General features: G+C 39.2%; 3 protein-coding genes and 1 pseudogene across 3 annotated transcripts; 3 read left to right on the top strand and 1 right to left on the bottom strand.

Annotated features, from left to right (window-relative positions):
- Positions 1-2927: 2927 nt before the first annotated feature.
- Positions 2928-12639, bottom strand: LOC147400539 (G-type lectin S-receptor-like serine/threonine-protein kinase LECRK3; annotated as a pseudogene).
- A 3168-nt stretch (positions 12640-15807) lies between these two features.
- On the top strand, positions 15808-16603 carry LOC147400538 (uncharacterized). Its single transcript, XM_086444604.1, has 2 exons — positions 15808-15972; positions 16136-16603. Exons 1-2 carry the CDS (start codon positions 15808-15810, stop codon positions 16601-16603), a joined length of 633 nt encoding a protein of 210 aa, XP_086300730.1.
- Positions 16604-17431: 828 nt separating this feature from the next.
- LOC147400537 (uncharacterized) lies at positions 17432-18370 on the top strand. Its single transcript, XM_086444603.1, has 2 exons — positions 17432-17776; positions 17840-18370. Exons 1-2 carry the CDS (start codon positions 17432-17434, stop codon positions 18368-18370), a joined length of 876 nt encoding a protein of 291 aa, XP_086300729.1.
- Positions 18371-18490: 120 nt separating this feature from the next.
- On the top strand, positions 18491-19297 carry LOC147400536 (uncharacterized). Its single transcript, XM_086444602.1, has 3 exons — positions 18491-18756; positions 18865-19057; positions 19160-19297. Exons 1-3 carry the CDS (start codon positions 18491-18493, stop codon positions 19295-19297), a joined length of 597 nt encoding a protein of 198 aa, XP_086300728.1.
- The last annotated feature ends 570 nt before the right edge of the window (positions 19298-19867 follow it).

Genomic DNA, 19867 nt, shown 5'->3' with positions numbered 1-19867 from the left:
TTCTTCAGGAGATCATTCCGTTATACTTGCTCGCCTACCTTTCCACAGTCCTCCGGTGGATCTCTGCTTACTCGTCAACGATATAAGTGTGATCATTGTGGAAAGTTGGGTCATGTGAAGGCTCATTGTTATGTACTTCATGGTCATCCTAATTAGAACCGTCAACAGTCTTAACGATCTTTAGCTCATGTAGTCTCTCAGCAGACAACTGATTTAGCACATTCTTTAGCTCCTACTTCCTCATTGGAGTTAGTATCTCTATCCCAAGTCGAGCTTGACAAGTTTAGGAAATTCTTCAATCAGATGGAGACCTCATCTCAGTCGGTATCTACCTTCGCTCACTCAGGTACCTTTGCATCTGCACACAATGTTTCCACAATTTCCTTACCATGAATCATTGATTCTGGTGCCTCAGATAACATGACCGGTACGTCTTCTTTTTTTCAAACTTATAGTGTTTGTTCTGGTCATCGCAAGGTTCGCCTGACTGATGCTTCTTTGTCTTCTATAGCTGGTCAATGTCATTTTCTTATTACATCTTCGTTATCCCTACATAACACACTTCATGTTCCTCAACTTACTACTGACCTTATATCTATTAGTAGTCTTACTAAAAATTTGAACTGCAGTGTAACCTTTTATCCCTCTCATTGTGTCTTTCAGGATCTAGGGTCGAAGAGGACGATTGGAAGTGGACGTGAAGTGAATGGATTGTATCTCTTGGACGTACTCGGTTCCCCTAGTACCCACTTCTGTTTTTCAACTTAGTAGTAGTAGTCAGTCTAATAAGGCTCTTAGTAGTAGTAATAGTACCCATTCTTTTTTTAGTGCTTACGTATTTGGAGAAGATGTAAACTTCGAAGTGTATCCAGGATAGCTTGCACGCACCAGACTAGTCCCTATGCCCCGCACTCAGGCTATACCCCATTACGTGGAGCAGTGCGTGGCCACCAAGGGTTTTTATGGGTAGTGGGATTCAAACTTGAGACCATAGAAAGAGCAGATTCCCTGGCCCCAAGTTGGTATTTCATTGGGATATTAGTATTTTCCAATACTTTTTTATTTTCAATAATATCCCTACCAATTTTGTCATTTACTAAAAGGAAAATGCTGGAATAACACAAGGTATTTACTACGATTCTCCCAAGTCTGACATGGGATGTGCACATAACCATAGATGTGTTTCCTTGCGATACGAGTAAAAATCATCTATGGTTATGTATACATGTCTACGTCAGAATTGAGAGAATCATAGTAAATCCTGTGTCACCCCAGCACGATTCTTAGCAAAAAAGACAAGGATATATTAACCTTTTATTACATAATAAATGCTTATTTATTTAATTAAAATAATCTCTTTTATAATAAATACTAAGGGCATTTAATCTTTAAAATTAAATGTCTTGTTGCAATAAAGGATTTAGCAATCAATGCAAACAAGAATTTATTGTGTAAAAGATCATCATACCCTTATTTGTTTTCATTAAAAGACAAAATGAATATAAGCATTATTAGAGAAATAAGTGTTGGAGAATGCTAATTACCCATAAGGTCTTAGACTATATTTAATTTTCAAAACTTTTTGCCTTCTATTTTATAAAATAAATAAAATAGAACTATTGAAAAAACTCTTGCCAAGATCTTTGCATTAACATATATAATTAAGTGTTTTTAACTATAAAATAATTATTTTTAAAAATTGAAAATAGAATTTCCTAAATAATCTGATACTTGAGAATGAAATGATAGGAAAAACCGTAATAAAATTATTAAAACTGGCTACTTAACTTTTTTGTGATAATGCCCACTTATCCTCGAGTAATTTTTCATCACTATAGTTGAACAATTGGGCATGAGAAGCCATGAAAACAATCTAAATTACCCAAATAAAAAATTAAAGAGATTGACACGAAATTTACGTTTTTCAGCAAGATTACCAACATCCATGAGCAATGAAATCTATTCACTATTTCCACGAAAAAAAGGATTACATTCTTTCAGTCTCACTTACTCTGAAAAAGAAAGAAAGAAAATCTCATAAACAAGTTGGCTATCAATTTATAATCCATGAAAAAGAAAAAAATTTCCTCTAGTGCAAAAAAAAAAAAATGAATATATATATATGATTTAGACATCATCGCCCTGCGTCAATATACTACCAACATAATTAAAGGCAGAAACATAATAGCTAATGTTGATAAAACCTCCTCTTAAGAACAACTTCAGAAGTGGCCGATATTTGAGCATCAAAGGCATTCTACTTTTTTTCTAATAACACATGGCATACATAACAATTACAGTTTGTCCGCGCGAATCAAACACCAGCCATGGCTAACAAATATTGAAATTTCTTAAGAATACTTGAATAATATTTGAGCAATTGCTTGTTCCATGTTTGACAAGATGATTCAATCATTCTCATAAACAGAATCATAGCAGAAGAGAATGACCAAAGTGAGTGAGTACTTTTATATAGATAGATATAAGAATTTAGGAATCGAATTTACTTGTTTTCTGCTTAACAAAAAAAATAAAAAGGAATACTATGGACAGCATATTTAATGTTATATAGTTAATACTTCAATACAATTGTTGTTGTGTACAAAATTCCGTCTCTTCTTAGCAAATTTCACATGTGATGCTCTTCTAATATCATATTTATCGAGACTTGTTCATCCCTTTTGCTTATAAATTGTGTAATGGCTCGTCATCAATTATGAAAAAGGTTTTGTTTTTTTTTTTTTTCTTCTAATTATTATCAAGGCAGTACATGGAAGGTCACAACTACATAGAACCCAACATGTGATTGTTGGTTTGTGAATCAAATCATGAAATTGAAGGTAACATAATTGTATGAGCAGAATTAATTTTGAATAAAATCACTGACTCAATTGTGTTTTCCAAAGTAGTTCATTCAAGACCATGCTAACTCGACTATAAATGATTAAACAACAGACCCACAAACATAGTGTTCCGACATATATAAGTAAGCTTCAACATAGATTGTTAGGACCTTTAATTCCCCATATCTAGGTCCACACACATACATATAAAACTGTTGTTTCAACTTTCAACCAATTGAACTAATGAAGGATGAAGGGTCAGGGGGCACAGAAACTTCGACGGATCCTTCAATCATTTGTGTAACTTTTTTCATTGTAGGTCTAAGCGATCACTATGTGAAAAAAGCCCATATTTGACGGTCTCAACCCGTCAAATTTTGAGAAATTTGACGGACCATCCCATCAAATATGCCCGTCAAATATTTTATTGTAGAATTTTTTTTTGATGGCCCTGAACTATCAAATTCTTGGAGAATGAGCTTAAAAAAAATCCATAGAGTATGGTCGTCAAATATGGAGGTTTAACAAACAATAGGACGGTCCTCTAATTCACCAATCACAATAGACAAAATAGTAATAAAAAAATCAGAAAAATAAAAAACAAAACAAAAATCATAAAACAAGCTCCAAATTAAACTAAACAGCTCAAAATTCATATTATATATTGAAATTCCATTATTAAACAAGCTCTAATTAAAGTAATTGGGCACTTATAAATGAAATTGAGTCACATAATTTCTTAGAAATAAAATACAATCAGAAGCAAATGGTCATGATGCCTTTGATCTCTTCTGGCTCTCTCCGCTCTGTTGTGTCCGCTTATTTTCCTCAAGGTTTAGATTTCCCTTATAAAAGATAAGAATAAATTTACCATTGAAAATGAAAAAAAGAAAGTTATGCATCAACCCAAAGTAATGAAAATTAGCAATACACATGTGAACGATAAGCGATTCATCAATATGGACTGGCTGCAGCTCCATTCCCATCCCCATCCTAATCATGGGTTGATCAATAATTCTTGCATTAATATCATCAGTAGCAACCAACCAGTTGATCACTTGTGGTGTTGGTGGCGGTAGTCTTCTCTAGTAAATGAGAAACCAAAGCAAAGAGATGGCACATGTAATGATCCCAAAAACACATACCCATTTGATGATAATTGGAGAAAGGGTCATTAATACTGAAATTAAGAAAGTAAGTCCTCCAAACACTCTGCCTATTTGTTGGAGGAATTTGGAAAGAAATCTTAATTTGTGTTCTAAAAACATCTCTATCAAAGAAGCAAAAAAAGGCAAGTGAAAGGGTTAAAGAGAGAAAATAGAAAGACAGAGGAATGTCACCATGATGTAGTCCATTTTGGAAGTAGATACCGAGAAGAGAAATGGAAGCTTGATAAGAACATACCATTATAATCTCTCCTTATTTCTTCACATTATACTGTGGCTCCTCTTCTTGAACTGCAGCTCCAGCCGCAACTCCAACTCCTACATATGGAGAGTTATAAGCCTCTCTCTGCATCTCGATGTCAATAAAAACAAAAGGAACTGATGGCTCTTGAAAGTTGTTATTAAGAAGGGAATAAGGAAATGAAACGAAATTCCAAAGAAACAATATCTTTCAAACAATGAGAGAGATGGTGTTCTTCAAGGCCTCCATTTTAGTTATATTTTAATGATTGATAAGAGAACATGGTCAGTTCTATGTTGGGAGTGGCCTAAAGTGCTACAATGGATCAAAATAAAACAATGCAAGTGACAGAGTCAAAGTAATACCAGATCATTAGCTCAATGGCTACCACCATTGCTGGTAGTATAACTCCAAGGCAATGTCGCCGCCATCTTTGCCGCAATACAAGACTTTCAGAAAAATTATTTCAGAGGCTTGATTCTCTCCAGATCTAGCTTGGAGAGATCATCAAAAAATAAATATCTTTTGCCAACACAAACAAATATAGACTTGAATTAAAAACTAGAAACTAAAATCCAGATGTCAAGACAAGATTAATTAAATTTCCTCTACATTGAAACTAATGTTGTAGATCTCAAGTTTAAAACAAATTCAATACAAATTGATAACTAAAAACAGTAGATCCAAAGTTCAACAAGCAGCTTGGTGTCTTCCGAATATGGTCAAATTTCTTTGGCAAATAGTTCATTTTATTGGACATCTATGTTAATGTAACAATTATAAAATGTATTATGTGCTTCTGGGCATGGCTGTTTTTAATGGAATCGGTAACTTGAAGGTGAGGTGGGTTTTAAACACAAGTTTATTATGTCAACATTCACAAACTTCATACTCATACTTCTGTTATATAGAGTGTGGCATACTTGGAAGGGTCATTTTCAGCCTAGGATATATTTTTGGCACCCGTCGAGTGGTAGATTTAACTCCCTAACTTAGCTTGTACACTACGTGTACTCCTTATGCGTTATTTTGATTAACTACTCAATTGACACCATAAATCTTGTCTCCTTTGGACATGAGTGCATGTGAGTGTACCAATGACTTTGAAACTCTTACCATAACAAAGCTATGCCACATAAGATTGCCATTGCAAGTACTATTATAACAAAGCTATGCCACAAAAGTTTACCCTCAATATATAATAAACAAAACTAAATCAACATTACAAGTATAAGACACCAAACCATTTAAATATACTCTTTGGAATTAGCACAACATGCAATGAGAATCTGTAACGGTCATCAAGGAAAGATAAAATAAGTTTAACTATTATTCAAGTTTTCTTTAACTTAAGAAAACAGTTATCTTTTCGTAGGAGTGGTTATTCCATCATTAGAGATTGAAGGAATTACCCTAGATTTCAGTAGTGATGCTATTCTTGAATGCATCCCAGAGTACGAGGAAGAAGAAGTACACCACTATTATCGTCCAACTCCAATTCCAATGTAGCCTCACACACAAACATGAAAATGTTAGTATTATAGTACTACACTTTATCAAGTATGACACTTTGTACAGGGTATAGAAGATGCGATAACATTTTAATCCATGTTCATAGAGTGAAGAAATAACATAACTATAATTTTAAATTTAGTGGCAGACATGTTTACATGGATTTTTTCCGCATATTTACAGGGGGATTGGACCACCTAAGATTAATTCTCCTTATCAGTGACAAACCCATTGCACAGGGAGGGCAATCACCTATAATTTTAAAATGAGTCTTGCTGCAATAACACTAAAATTGACATCGATTCTCACATTGCTGATGTGTAGGTGCACACATAGCCATAGAAGCTTTTCACTCATATATCTCAATGAAAAGCATCTATGGTTCCATACATACATCTATGTCAGCAATGTGAGAATCGATGTCAATTTTAATGTACTTCAACATTTTCCTTCCAAAATTGCTCAATATTAGTCAGAGTTTTTTCCTTTTATTTCTTTATGTTGATAAGTAGTACAAGCATTTTAAAAATAAAGTAGTTGTACTCCTTTAGAAATAACTCAAACCATGAATCAGATTTGAGACAATTCATTTAATTCATGAATGACAATAAAGGGCAGAGTAGCTGCCAAAGAAACTTCAGTACTAATGCTCAAGTCAAGAAGTGGAATTATGATTTCTAATTTTGAAATTGAACAAATAATTAAGTACCTATAACATGCTTAAACATGCCTATTTATATTTTATAGACTTTCGGCCCTCATTCTCAATGAGACCAAACATTCAAGTGGTTTTTTCACCTTTTACTTTATTATATTAGTAGCTAGCAGCAAACCATTCTAATCATAAGGTTGCGATCACAGATTTTACTGAAGGAAATTTTAATTTAAATGGTTGAAACTCAAATCAAAGATTTTAAATAAAAATGAGTTTAACAATGCTGGACAATGATTGACATATACTATTTAAATGAATACATTTAGAACAACTATGATTGAAAAGCCTGAAGAGAAATGCAAACCAACAAGCTCTTTTTGAATTTTGAATTTTTCTCACGAAAAACAGCAAGAACACCTAAAAATGTGCTTTGGCAAGGTTCATTTCTTCAAACAACTCAAGTAAACTAATTTTAACTCCAACTCTTCAAAAGAAATCATAGGGAATCTAGTTTCCAACTTAGGGGTTATGCTCATATATTTGCAACGGTTAAGTAAAGAATGAATACTCATTGTCCAACCAACACCCTACCAGGAACATAGTTTTGTGCATTGATCACATAAACCCCATGTAAATTAATATCATACTACTTTAGTGACAGCTTGCCAACTGGGGGAAATAATGATGCTATAAAGAGAATGTTCAATAGTTCAACATAAACCATCAAATGAAAAGGACAATAGTATAAGTGCCATGCAAAACCCTTAATGCACATACATGTAAGTCCAGTATCCAACAAATTTTTTTAGCAATATTAAGAAACTATTTTTATGAATTTGTTGAAGGAGGTAGCATGAATGTAGAGAATAAGGAACAGGGGTTTACAGGATGATACTGATTTGTCATTAGTTGAAGGAGGTTGGATTCCCTATCACATGAGGAACAAAAAATTATATAAAGTGTACTTGGGACTTTTAAGATATATGTTCAACCAAAACTCATTGTATTTAGAAAATTAAATTGTCAATATAACAAAAAAGCAGCCAACTAATTGTTAAACATATGCAACCAAGCTAGAGATTTTTCTCCACTCTCTCCATAAGTAGAAACCCATATATTAAACAAAATACAGAATTGGAGAAGATAGACAATAATAGCATGAACAAATATACCTTTGTCAGACATCACTCCATTTTCAACAGACTTGGCAAGATTTGCTTGAGATTTTTGACTCTTTCAGATGTGGTCAGCTTTTCAACATCCACACCATGCTTTCAATGGCTGAGGTTACAAAATCCCTGTTCTAAAATATAATGTTATTCAAATGTGACTACACTAAACCATTTTAAGAGTTACAATTACCATTACACCTTTGGCTTCAATGAAATAGTTGCAAATACCTCTGAAGATCTCAATTGCTCTATCGCAACCTCCACAGCTTTGCTTCCACCAATAAAATTTGGATGTGAAGTGTTCATATAATCCATCTGAATGATTAATATAGTCATTTCATTAGCACAAGAACCAAACAATGACATAATAGTCACAAACTCCTCATTTTCAAATAAGGTTACAAGACCTAATAACAAACATATTTGAACTTAACATCATGGAAGTCATTTTTTTATTGGTAATTTCATATTTAGATTAAAAATAAAAAGGAAATATGCGATAAAGAGACAAATGGTGTTGGTCGACCATTCGAAGATATGAAAGTAAGGATAGGATGGGATCTGCTGCAAGAGTGATCTTGGAATGGCTTCTTATTGAGTTTTTGATAAGAATGGCTTCTTTAAAATAAAATAAAATAAAACAGAAGTATTTATCTAAAAGTGGCAAAATTGTACTCATAAAAAGTATTTTCTCGAGCCTACACATCTATTTATGGGGAAATGACGAAAACAATAACTTCATTTGGTTTAGGGGACAAGATCTATTACCCAAAATAGGGTGGTGCACTCAACTTGAGGCACTTTTTAAGAAAATTAATAGTGCACTTCTTGGAAAATGGCTGAAAAAATATAGTGAAGAGAAAAAAGAAAGCCTATAGAAGAGAATGCTTAATTGCAAATTTAATTTTAGTGGCCATGGATTGTATTTGACATTTTTGTTCTCCACCTATGTGAGAGGGGTATGGAAGGGGATTGTGACACGTTTAAACTAGAAAAAGTGAAAATTGCTTCAATAGGGTCTACACGCGCACGCACATACACACATAGTGCAGTGATATTAGCAACTCAAATGTCCAACACACTATTAGAAAATCAAGATTAAATTGGCGAAACTAGATATAATAAAAGAAAATATACCTATGTCAAGGATGGAGTCAAACTAGCAAAATAAAATTAATTATTCAAAACCTCATTTGACAATAATCTATTCTTAAATTAATGTATCAATTAATTCCAAATCACCTAGCAAAAAAAAAATTCCAAATAGAGCTAAGACAACTACGAAAACAGGAAAAAAAGAACGCTAGGGTTTTATACTTTCTTTTGATTTAAATTCAATAAAATCCAACATAAAGAAATATAGATTTACCAAAGAATGGGACATATTTTGATGGTTCTACCAAATTATAGTGGGATTGAGAACGAACTGACTAAGAACATGACTAATAAGAACAGTTCAATGGGTCTTGGGAGGTTTTCAATTGTATACATGATGAGTAGCAATGATGATGTAGAACAAAAATGTAGCAAAATAAACCACAGACAGAACTTAGTTTAGTTATTTGTGGTCTTGTTTATTGGGTCTCTACGATTTTCATGTTGAATATAATTATGTTACTTTAAGCTTTTGATCAAAAAAATTAGCATTGCTAAATCACATCAAACCTATTTTCAGACAAAGAAAATAACTAAACAAAACAAGAAGTAATAGCAAACCAATGGACAAAAACTTCACCACTCCTTAATCAAATGGTATCATGTGATCTGCAACACTTCAAACAATTATCAGAAATTATTGCATAGAAATAAAAATTTCATACATCTAATCCATGTGCCCTAGGCCTTAGACTTTCTAATTTCATAGTGAGCTTTTTCAAACCGACCAGAAACATTGAATTGCCTTACTCTTCAAAGAAATATAGTTACCAAAACAAACCACAAAGCTTAAAAATCAAAAAAATTGTAACCAGAACCTAATACTTACTTTTCAAAGAAACAAATCATCGTAATCAAGTTGAGATATTTTAATCTAATTCTAAATAAGATAGTTCTCTTCAATCTCATCAAGAAAGACTGGAAACAAACTACTTCAATCTTAAGTGGATTAATGGAAGAATAAAGCTCCTAACAATATAAAAACACTCAAATCTATAAAGTCATTGGGATCTATAATTAAATGTTCATCTGTTCTTAGATTTTTCTTCATGAAGCAAAATTAACACATTTGGAAAATAAAAAATCAAAATTAGTATATTTTGTGGAATCAGAAACCCTAGATTTCATCTTCAATAATTTGAACAGTGTTATGGATCTACCAACCAGAGAGAGAGAGAGAAGAGAGATAGACTCACCTTAAAAATCAATAGAGAAATTTCAAGAGGTTAATGGCTTCTTCTTCACTCCATCGTTCCAATGTTGAGAAATCGAGAGATCACTTCGACGGATGAAAGATAGAGAGAGATAGAGTGATCAGATAGAGAGAAATTGAAGGTGAGATGAGATCAATGGAGACAGAGAGATGAGATCGAGAAAGATCGATTGAGAGCAACACACAAAGTATGAGAGAGAAAGAGTCGCAAACTCGCAATCGCATAAGTAAGTGAGAGTTGCAATCGCAGCATAATGGGTTTAACGGGGGAAAAACCATGAAATTTGTGGTCCAGTGACTGTAGAATTTGGGTTCTAAAATTCGTCGGGCCATGGCTAACAATTTTTTTTGTCAAATTTTGTGGTTTTCACGTAGTGGATGGCTCTTCCTGAATGCACCAAATTGCTATCATCACAAGCTTTTCCAACCTCTTCATGTTGTCCATTGCCTCATCTTCACTCTCCACTAACATATCCAATCTTCCTTCTTTAAAGCAATCATAAGCCCAATCCATCAATGTCACCTTGTCTTCATCTTCGAGATCTATTGCAATGTTCTTCCGACAACAAATGATTTCCAATAACAAGATTCCGAAGCTGTAAACATCCACTTTCACCGTGATAGCCATTTTTTTGAACCATTCAGGGGCAACATACCCTTTAGTCCCCCTAATACCCGTATTAGTACGAGACTGATCAGATTTCAAAAGCTTTGCTAATCCAAAATCAGAAATCCTTGCAGTAAAACAGTCGTCAAGAAGTATGTTTTGAGGCTTAATGTCACAATGAATGATTTGGGTGCTACACTCTTCATGTAAGTACGTGAGCCCTTTTGCGATTCCAAACGCAATCTGCATTCTTTGGTACCACTTAGGCCTTGAACTTCCAAAGAGGAAGCTCGCCAAAGAGTCGTTGCTCATGAATTCGTATACCAGAAGCCGGTGTGGTCCGTCATTGCAGAATCCTAATAATTGGACTAGATTCTTGTGATTGGTCCTGCCGATCGCAGTTACTTCAGCTTTAAATTCTTGCTCACCTTCTTTAACCTCGTCTAACTTCTTAACCGCCACCAAGTTTCCACCATCTGATGCCATCACCCCTTTATAAACTGTTGCGAAAGCACCACTACCTAATTCTTCTTTAAAGCCATCCGTAGCTTTTTCAAGCTCTTCGTATGTAAAACTTGGCAGATTCATCCCTGAAGTGATTTGGCCCGGGTGAATTTTCTTTGATTTCTTATGGTAGGTGAAGAAAACGAAGAGAGAAAATCAATGACAGCATCACGAAGTTCAGGAACATGGAGCCTCCTAAAAGAAGTGACCCAATAAGGATCAAAGTCGAATGATCTTTCTTCATTAAATTTATAACTAGAGATACCGAAGAATTATCTTCCCTTACTTTGATTAGAGCTTTTCCTCCAAGAACAGAATCAATCCTCCCGTTTGAGAGTGGGAGCTTCAACTTCCAACAGTTTCCATCTCTAAAAGTGGCTACCGCGCAGAAACAATCACTCAAACAAGCTTCTCTGCACCAATTCTCCTTTACTGATAAATACGCTTCAAAGTGGGAAGGTGGCCAATCGGTGTTCATCATTTCCTTCATGTCAAATAGAGATGATTCTTGCCATCCCTCCTCACAGCTTTGCGAAATGAAATTTTGTTTGCATCCTTTTAACTTGTTATTATGATCCAAGTAGGTATACCCGGGTGGACATTCACAACTATGTCTCTGTTTCTCGTCTAATCTGCAATAGCTGTTATACCCACAAGCCCCGCTTCCTAACAGCCCACAAAAGGCTCGTACAAATATTTGAAGGTATGTACAACACGGTGGACCACGACAGTGGCCATCCTCCATTACTTGCGCGACGTGCTTTTGGGTAGACATATTGCCTAAAAACTCCATCATAATCAAATGTTCCTCTTTGGTAGAAATCGTTTGTTGGAGTTGCGCCAGATGTTGTGAGGTTAAATAGCGTTCCATTTGTTGTCGTAAGGTAAATATAGCCGGACTCATTGAAGACCATTTGAGCGCCCACTTGTTGAATCGCGCTTGACCAGTAAGCATAGTAAACATCATCAGTTGGGAAAGCAGTTGTGTAAAGCACGAGATTACCATCGGTTTGAAACCGAAGATGAAACCTTCCACTCGAGTAATCATCGCTTTCTGTCTGACGAGAAACAAGTCTGCTTCCTCGATTCAATATCTGTGTAGGCAATATGGTGTCAGTGGGAACATCAAAGCTTTCCCATATATTATTATTGTTTTCGCTCACGATTACTAAATTCCCCGTGTCAAGCATAGCTGCATAAGCGGCTTTGCTTCCTTTGAATTCTGCTTTCCAAATCTCTCTGCCTTGAGGGTCGTTCAAAACGAGTTGACCATCAGTAGTTAGCTCAACTTTTGATCCTCTCTGTACCAAATTTGCTCCATTTGCAGACCAAACTATGGTCTTGTCAGGTACTTTGTTGAACCAGATTGCAAGCAAGAAACCTTTGATCCCTATGGGTTGGAACCCAAAAGCAAAATCACTTGAAGGTGATGTCCAATAAGAGTTCTCATTTAAAGCAGATAGAGATGAGCCCAAGCTAATGTTTTGGTAAGTCTGAGATACGGTAAATAGTGGTAGGTGAAGAAGAAAGAGAAACAACAAGTGGAGTATACGATGAATTGCGGAAACCATTTTGAGTAAACTATATGTTTGAACTATCAAGAGTAGGAGAAACAAAACTTTCTTTTATAGGCATGAAACTTGGATTTGAATCTCACTAGTAGATGAGAGGCAAACATAAAGAAGATTTCATGTCAGATCCCTTAATATTTATTTTGATAATTGCACTTACCTCCTCTTTCACTAAAATTCAGATGTTATTTTACTATCTAACCCTTTCATTTAATTTTTATTAGAAAAAAACGATGATTAAAAATACCAATCATTTTGAACTATTTGGTTGACGGCAAGTAGGTACAAGTGGGGGTAAATGAACCCTTTCCCTAAGTATAAGTGAGGTCGTTAGGAGTAAACATAAAATTATGCCAAGCAACAAGGGGTAAAAGTGTAATTTACCCTAAAAAGAAAATAATAAGAAAAAAAGAAAATAGGATATTTTTAATTAGAAAGAACCCCATACATACATCTTCACCCCTACCGACTCCCCATACTCCTTTCATAACCCACTAAAGTTAACGGAAATTACACATCACTTGACCACCCCCCCCCCCCCACCCCATGTTAGGGGCGTAACAAAGTCTTTTTTAGAGAGAAACAATGGGAGAAAGACTCTACAACATTCAAAGTCTTTGGCAGGCTTGACAGATCAAGACTTTTAAGTCTCCAGTTGACTGGACCCCCATGTGAGTTGCATAACAAAGTCCTTTTTTAGAGAAAAACAAAGGGAGAAAGACTCTGCAACATTCAAAGTCTTTGGCAGGTGTGGGGGAAATTCTCAAGCATGGACACGTGGCTCGAATAAAGCTCGGAAATATGGACTCGAAGCTCGGATGGACTGTTATATGGGCCCAGTTGACTAAACTCTTCGGATACACGGATGTCCAGCTCGGACCTGCACCATCAATCAATTAAGTAGCACGGATCATGACAGTATAGGTCGGCAAGACGAGTCTGACAGATGTGCCATTGATTGACAGCACTGACAACCCATACCACATCAGATCAGCTCTGATTATGCCAGGATTGAAAGAGCAGTTACAACTACCCTTGCAGTTAACGTGTCAGAGAGTGAGCTAAGCACCCTGAGAGGAAGCTAACTGCTCCGGGTCACTTCAAAGAATGGCACAGAAAACAATCAAGTAGGATGCTTATAAAAGGAAGAGGACCATGGGTAATAGAGGTTGGAATTCTTCTTCTCTCTAAAACTAAATTAAGATTGATCAATTCTCTTAGAATCTAACTTGATCATCGGAGTGGGCTGATTTGTAGGTCCGCCCGAGCAAAGAGAGAGGAAAAGTGTAGAGCTAATTTCAGCATCTACGATTTGGCGTCGTCCGTAAGAAACTTACAAGGAGAAAAACGACCAAAATGGGAAGAGCTAGGGGCGAAACACGCGGAGAACCATCAAATCCCTTACCAGCGGGTTCACCTCCAAACGAGCAGGACCCTATGTTTGCAATGTACAACTTACTCACAAAGATGAGGGAGGAAATGCGCAGGGGTTTGGAGAAACAGAATGATGAGATAATAAATATAAGGAGGGAGAATGAGGAACTCAGGCAAAGACTAGGCGAGCGCGCGAAAATCAAAGAAGGCTCAAGTATAGAGCAAAGCAGGGATCATATTGTCCGAATAGCGCGGACAGAGGTAGATTAGACCGAAGATTCAGCAGCAGTAAAAACGCAACAGGAAAATTCAGAAGTTAAGGACTTGATGACAAGGGGAAGTGGAGGAAATGTTATGGCGGAGGGACGAGGAACTTGCACGTGGGAGGAACCCCGCTCAGAAGGTGAGGAATGCAATCCGGGAACTCAAGGGGACACTGTTTTCACCAATGATAATGAATTCGGAACCCCCAAGAGCGTTCAATGCACCTAAGTTCGAAACCTATGACGGGACAAGGGACCCCATGGACCACATCCTTCACTACAGGAGCCAGATGGTGCTGTACCAGAACGATGACTCGTTGCTCTGCAAGCTATTCCCCTCAATGTTAAGGCACGGGGCCATGACGTGGTTCCAGGCGTTGCCAGCGGAATCGATCATTAATTTTTTTGAACTAGAGGAGGCATTCGTCGGCCAGTTCGTGCATCTACGAAAGAAGAAGGTTGGTGTCAATACTTTGTTCAATCTCCAACAAGAGGTCGGGGAAAGTATCCGATCTTTCATAACCCGCTTCCGAACGAAGGTGTTAGATATAGACGGCATGGACGAGGTGACTGCTTGCGCGGCGTACATCGCGGCAGTCATTCCGGAGGACTCGGTTGCACGAGTCGTTGATCAAATCCGACCCAACCCGTTTGGAAGACTTGTATTCAAAGGTGGAGAAGTACATCCTCGTGGAGGAATCTGTGAAGGGCAGGAGGCGGAGCGCTCAAATAGTGGCCAATAGCGAGGGAGAAAATGAAGTACCAAAAGCACCAACCCAGCTCGGAGGGGAAGGAAGCAAGAAAAGGCAGAGAGAACCGAACGAGCAGTCGGGGTGGAAGAGAGGTCGGGTGTATACACCACTCAATGAAAAACTGTCTGTGATACTGAGACATATTAAAAGCGACCCCAGTTTCGTTCAGCCACCACGGGGGTATAGGGGGAAACCCGGGAAACCGTATTGTGAGTATCATGAGGCAGAGGATCACCCAACCGAAGACTGTTACAGGTTGCGCCATATCATCCAGGATATGGTCGAAGTAGGGAAACTCAAGAGGTATGTCTCTTCAGGAAAAAGGAAGAAGAGAGAGAGCCTAGAGGGAGGTGAACGAAAGCCCAGGCCTAGGTGGCCGAAATAAGGGGGACGTCGCGAGCCAGAGGAACACAGGATAGTACATACCATCACGGGTGTGATAGGGGTTGGAAAGCCATCTAGGCAGGTCATTTGAGGAAAAAGTAAAAAGATCCGACATATGGTTGGTATCAGCCAAGTAACATCGGGGGCACGGGTTATGGAGACAACTGGCAGGGGAAGGGATTAAGGGGTGATAGCTTTTACGGAGGATGACCTGAGGGGGACGGTGATGCCCCATTAGGACACACTCGTGATCGCACTCCCAGTTGGGAACATCGAGCTCCGTAGAATACTAGTGGACTCGGGAAGTGCAGTGGATATTCTTTTCTTGAGTGCGGCAAAAAGGATGGGGATTTCAGATAGTTTGGAACCAACCCAGACCCTAGTTTACGGGTTCAATGGGGCTTCCAGTAGCTCGGGGAGAAATCACACTCCCGGGCACAGCGGGATCAAAAGTGGTGATGACAAGATTTGTGGTGATAGAAGCGGACTCAGCCTATAACGCAATCCTCGGGCGAAGATGGATACACGAAATGAAGGCAGTCCCCTCAACGTATCACCAGGTAATTCGATTCCCAAGCTAGGAAGGAGTAGTAGAGAATCAGAGGTGACCAGGAGATGGCGCAGCGGTGTTTCCACCTGACCTTAAAGCAAGGATGGGGCGCCGAGGTCGTTCCTCAGAAGAAGAGGAAGGAGTCACCTGTGGAAGGAGAAACATTATAACAGTTACAGGAGGAGCCACAACAGGAGCAGCTGGCAACAGTTGAGATAGTAGACCTCGGCGATGGTGGAGGACAGATGGTTAGTATTGGCACCACAATGTTGCAGGAGGAGAAAACAGCATTGGTCCAACTTCTAAAGGCAAACAAGGACGTGTTCGCATGGTCGTTGGAGGATATGCCCGAAATTGACCTCTTGGTAGTGTGCCATAGACTAAACATTGATGAAGACTTCCGACCTGTTCGACAGAAGCCGAGGAGGCTGTCACCCCGTCTAAGGCAGGAGGTAAATGAGGAAATCGAGAAACTATTAAAGGCTGGATTCATCAGGGAAGTAGATTACCCAGAATGGATAACCAATATAGTGGCAGTGCCAAAGAAGGACGGAAGGGTGAGAGTGTGCATCGACTTTACAAATCTCAATAAGCGTGCCCAAAGGACAGTTTTTCTCTGTCGAGGAACGACAGACTGGTAGATGCTACGGTCGGGCATGAAAGAATGTCGTTCATGGACGGATACTCGGGGTATAACCAAATCCCCCTAGCAGCGGAGGATCAGGAAAGAACGTCATTCATCACCGAGCAGGGGCTGTTCTGCTTCAAGGTTATGCCGTTCAGCTTAAGGAATGCTGGGGCCACTTACCAGATGCTAGTGACCAAGGTGTTCGAGGGATTAATTGGGAAAACCGTGGAGGTGTACATCGATGACTTGCTGGTGAAAAGCAGGAAAGTGGAAGACCACTTGGCGGACCTCAAGCAGACTTTCGACTGACTGAGGAGTTTCCAAATGAAGCTGAATCCGAAGAAATGCGTGTTCGCAGTTTCTTCTGGAAAATTCCTCGGACACATCATCACCAGGAGAGGCATTGAGGCCAACCCAGACCAAATCCATGCCTTGATGGAAATGCCGAGTCCACGTAACCAAAAGCAAGTTCAGAAACTTGTAGGAAGGATAGCAGCACTGAATAGGTTTATTTCCCGAGTATCCGACAGATTCCGTCCGTTGTTCAAGTTATTACAAAAGAAAAGAATTTCTCTTGGAGCGAAGGATTTATCTGGCAGTCAGCTCGTCATCGGTAAGCTCGGTTCTTTTCAAAGTCGACTTGGGACTGGAGTACCCTATTTACTACGTCAACAAGACACTGGGTCCATCAGAGGCGAGGTACATGAAGATAGAGAAAGTGGGATTATCATTCGTCTACTCAGCACACAAGCTCAAGCCTTACTTCCTCTTACACCGTATCTGAGTAGTAACGGATAGCCCTTTAAAAGAAATGATGCACAGGACGGAAAAATCCCGGAGGATGGCAAGATGGGCGGTGATTCTCGGAGAATACGACTTACAGTTCGAGTCACGAACGGTACTAAAAGGGCAAGTGCTAGCAGCCTTCCTCGCTGATTTTCCAGTCGAAGATCCAAACTGGGAAGAGTTGGAGGACGAGGACGAAGTGGTAGAAGAAGCAGAATTGTGGGACAAGCACGCAGGTTGGAGGATGTTCGTCGACGAGTCATCAAATTATTTTGGCTCGGGGGTTGGAATAGTGCTTGTAACACCGAGCAATGACAGACTTGAGAAGATAATCAAGCTTGGATATGGGGCGTCAAACAATGAGGCTGAGTACGAGGCAGTTATCAATGGGCTAAGAATGGCAAGCGAGCTTAAAGTTGACTGAATAAGGTTATGTACTGATTCGCAACTCATAGCGAATCAGTGCAATGGTAAATTCGAAGCAAAGGACGAGCGTATAGCGAAATATCTAGTCGCGGTAAGTCGGAAAATTGAAAAATTCGACCAAGTAAAAATATGTCAGATACCAAGGGATGAAAACAGGCATGCGGATTCATTGGCATACATCGCTTCGATGCTAGAGGAAACAGAAAGTCGGACTTTATCGGTGGAATACTTACCTAAAGCAAGCATTGATTACGGCGAAGGAGAGTGCGCACAGGTAAACCGAGCCTCGGGATGGATGGAAATATACACGGAGTTTCTGCATTCTGGAATGCTGCCACAGGACAAGAAGGAAGCAAGAAAATTGCTACGGCAGGCCGGTAAACACACACTCATTGAAGGGCAACTCTACAGGATGTCTTTCGGGGGACTACTTCTGAAATGCCTTAATAAGGTGGAATCCAAGCTCATAATGGCGGAAATCCATGAGGGGATCTGCGGCAACCATTCGAGAGGACGATCACTCGCCAATAAAGTAATCAACCAGGACTATTTTTGGCTAAGGATGTAGGAAGAATGCAAGAAGTACGTAAAGACATGCGATAAATGCCAAAAACATGCCCCCATGCATCTACAGCCAGCCAGTGAGCTCCACCCTATGAAGTCACCGTGACCGTTCTCTATATGGGGGATGGACATCGTTGGACCTCTACCTCGGGGAAAAAGGGGTAAGTTCTTCATCCTAGTAGCTACAGATTACTTTACTAAATGGGTCAAAGATGTTCTTCTCACTCGGATTAGGGAAGAAGAAGTTATCAAATTCACTTGGGAGCACATCATAACACGTTTCAGAATCCCTTATGCATTGATCTCCGATAATGGAACACAATTCAAGGGTAACCGTGTGCAATCGTACTTCAAGGAGTACGGGATCGGATCACTCCAGTCGTCACCGAGGTATCCACAAGGCAACGGGTAGGCGGAAGCATTCAACAAGACAATCCTCGGAAACCTAAAAAAGAAATTAACGGAGCATAAAGGGAGATGGGTGGACGAGTTACACAGTGTCCTATGGGCTTACCGGACTACAGCAAGAAGGGCTACAGGTTTCACTCCATTCGCGCTGGCCTATGGGACCGAAGCCGTCATCCCGATAGAAATTCAGGTCCCCACTACTAGAACACAAGTGGCCGAAACAGAACTGAATGATGCAATGGTGGCTCAGAATTTGGATTGGTTGGATGAGACGCGAGAGAAGGTCATAAAAAGATTGGCACGATAACAACAAGTGTTAAAGAGGTCTTATGATCGAAAGGTCTGTCATAGGGAATTCCAAGTCGGTGATCTGGTGCTTCGAAAGGTATTCTCCAACACAAAGGAAGTCAACAGTGGAAAGCTCGGCTCTAACTGGGAAGGACCCTACATCGTTAGCAAAGTTGGGGAATCTGACACTTACTACTTAGAAACATCAACGGGGGATGTAGTTCAATCACCATAGAATGTATTCAACCTGAAGAAATACTATCAATAAACAGTTATCTTTGCATTTAAGCCTACTACTCAAGTAAAGCCTCGGCCCCTCGGCGGGAGCCGAGCCCAACTGTGGAGTTGGTTCAAAGTTAAAGCCTTGGACCCTCCACGGGAGCCAAGCCCAACTGGGAGTTGGTCTAAGGTAAAGCCTCGGCCCCTCGACAGGAGTCGAGCCCAACTGAGGAGTTGGTTCGAAGTTAAAGACTTGGCCCCTCCACATGAGCCAAGCCCAACTGAGGAGTTGGTCTAAGGTAAAGCCTCGACCCCTCGACAGGAGCTGAGACCAACTGAGGAGTTGGTTCGAAGTTAAAGCCTTGGTCCCCTCCACGGGAACCAAGCCCAACTGAGGAGTTGGTCTAAGGTAAAGCCTTGGCCCATCGGCAGGAGCCGAGCCCAATTGAGGAGTTGGTTCGAAGATAAAGTCTTGGCCCCTCCATGGAAGCCAAGCCCAACTGGGGAGTTGGTCTAAGGTAAAGCCTCGGCCCCTCGACAGGAGCCGAGCCCAACTGAGGAGTTTGTTCGAAGTTAAAGCCTTCGC

Source organism: Akebia trifoliata, chromosome 6, assembly GCF_017979445.1.
Source record: "Akebia trifoliata isolate Shusen 1 chromosome 6, ASM1797944v1, whole genome shotgun sequence".
NCBI classification, from domain to species: Eukaryota; Viridiplantae; Streptophyta; class Magnoliopsida; order Ranunculales; family Lardizabalaceae; genus Akebia; species Akebia trifoliata.
Note: the sequence above shows the minus strand (reverse complement) of the source record. Positions and strands in the feature narration are given on the sequence as shown.

Excerpts from the sequence above, each read along its gene's own strand:
- LOC147400538 (XM_086444604.1), top strand. The coding sequence starts at position 15,808 with ATGGGGCTTCCAGTAGCTCGGGGAGAAATCACACTCCCGGGCACAGCG. Across the intron at positions 15,973-16,135 it reads TCCCCTCAACGTATCACCAG|TTACAGGAGGAGCCACAACA; the intron begins GTAATTCGATTC and ends ACATTATAACAG.
- LOC147400537 (XM_086444603.1), top strand. The coding sequence starts at position 17,432 with ATGGCAAGATGGGCGGTGATTCTCGGAGAATACGACTTACAGTTCGAG. Across the intron at positions 17,777-17,839 it reads TTATCAATGGGCTAAGAATG|TGCAATGGTAAATTCGAAGC; the intron begins GCAAGCGAGCTT and ends ATAGCGAATCAG.
- LOC147400536 (XM_086444602.1), top strand. The coding sequence starts at position 18,491 with ATGGACATCGTTGGACCTCTACCTCGGGGAAAAAGGGGTAAGTTCTTC. Across the intron at positions 18,757-18,864 it reads TCACTCCAGTCGTCACCGAG|TGTCCTATGGGCTTACCGGA; the intron begins GTATCCACAAGG and ends CGAGTTACACAG. Across the intron at positions 19,058-19,159 it reads TGGATGAGACGCGAGAGAAG|GTATTCTCCAACACAAAGGA; the intron begins GTCATAAAAAGA and ends GTGCTTCGAAAG.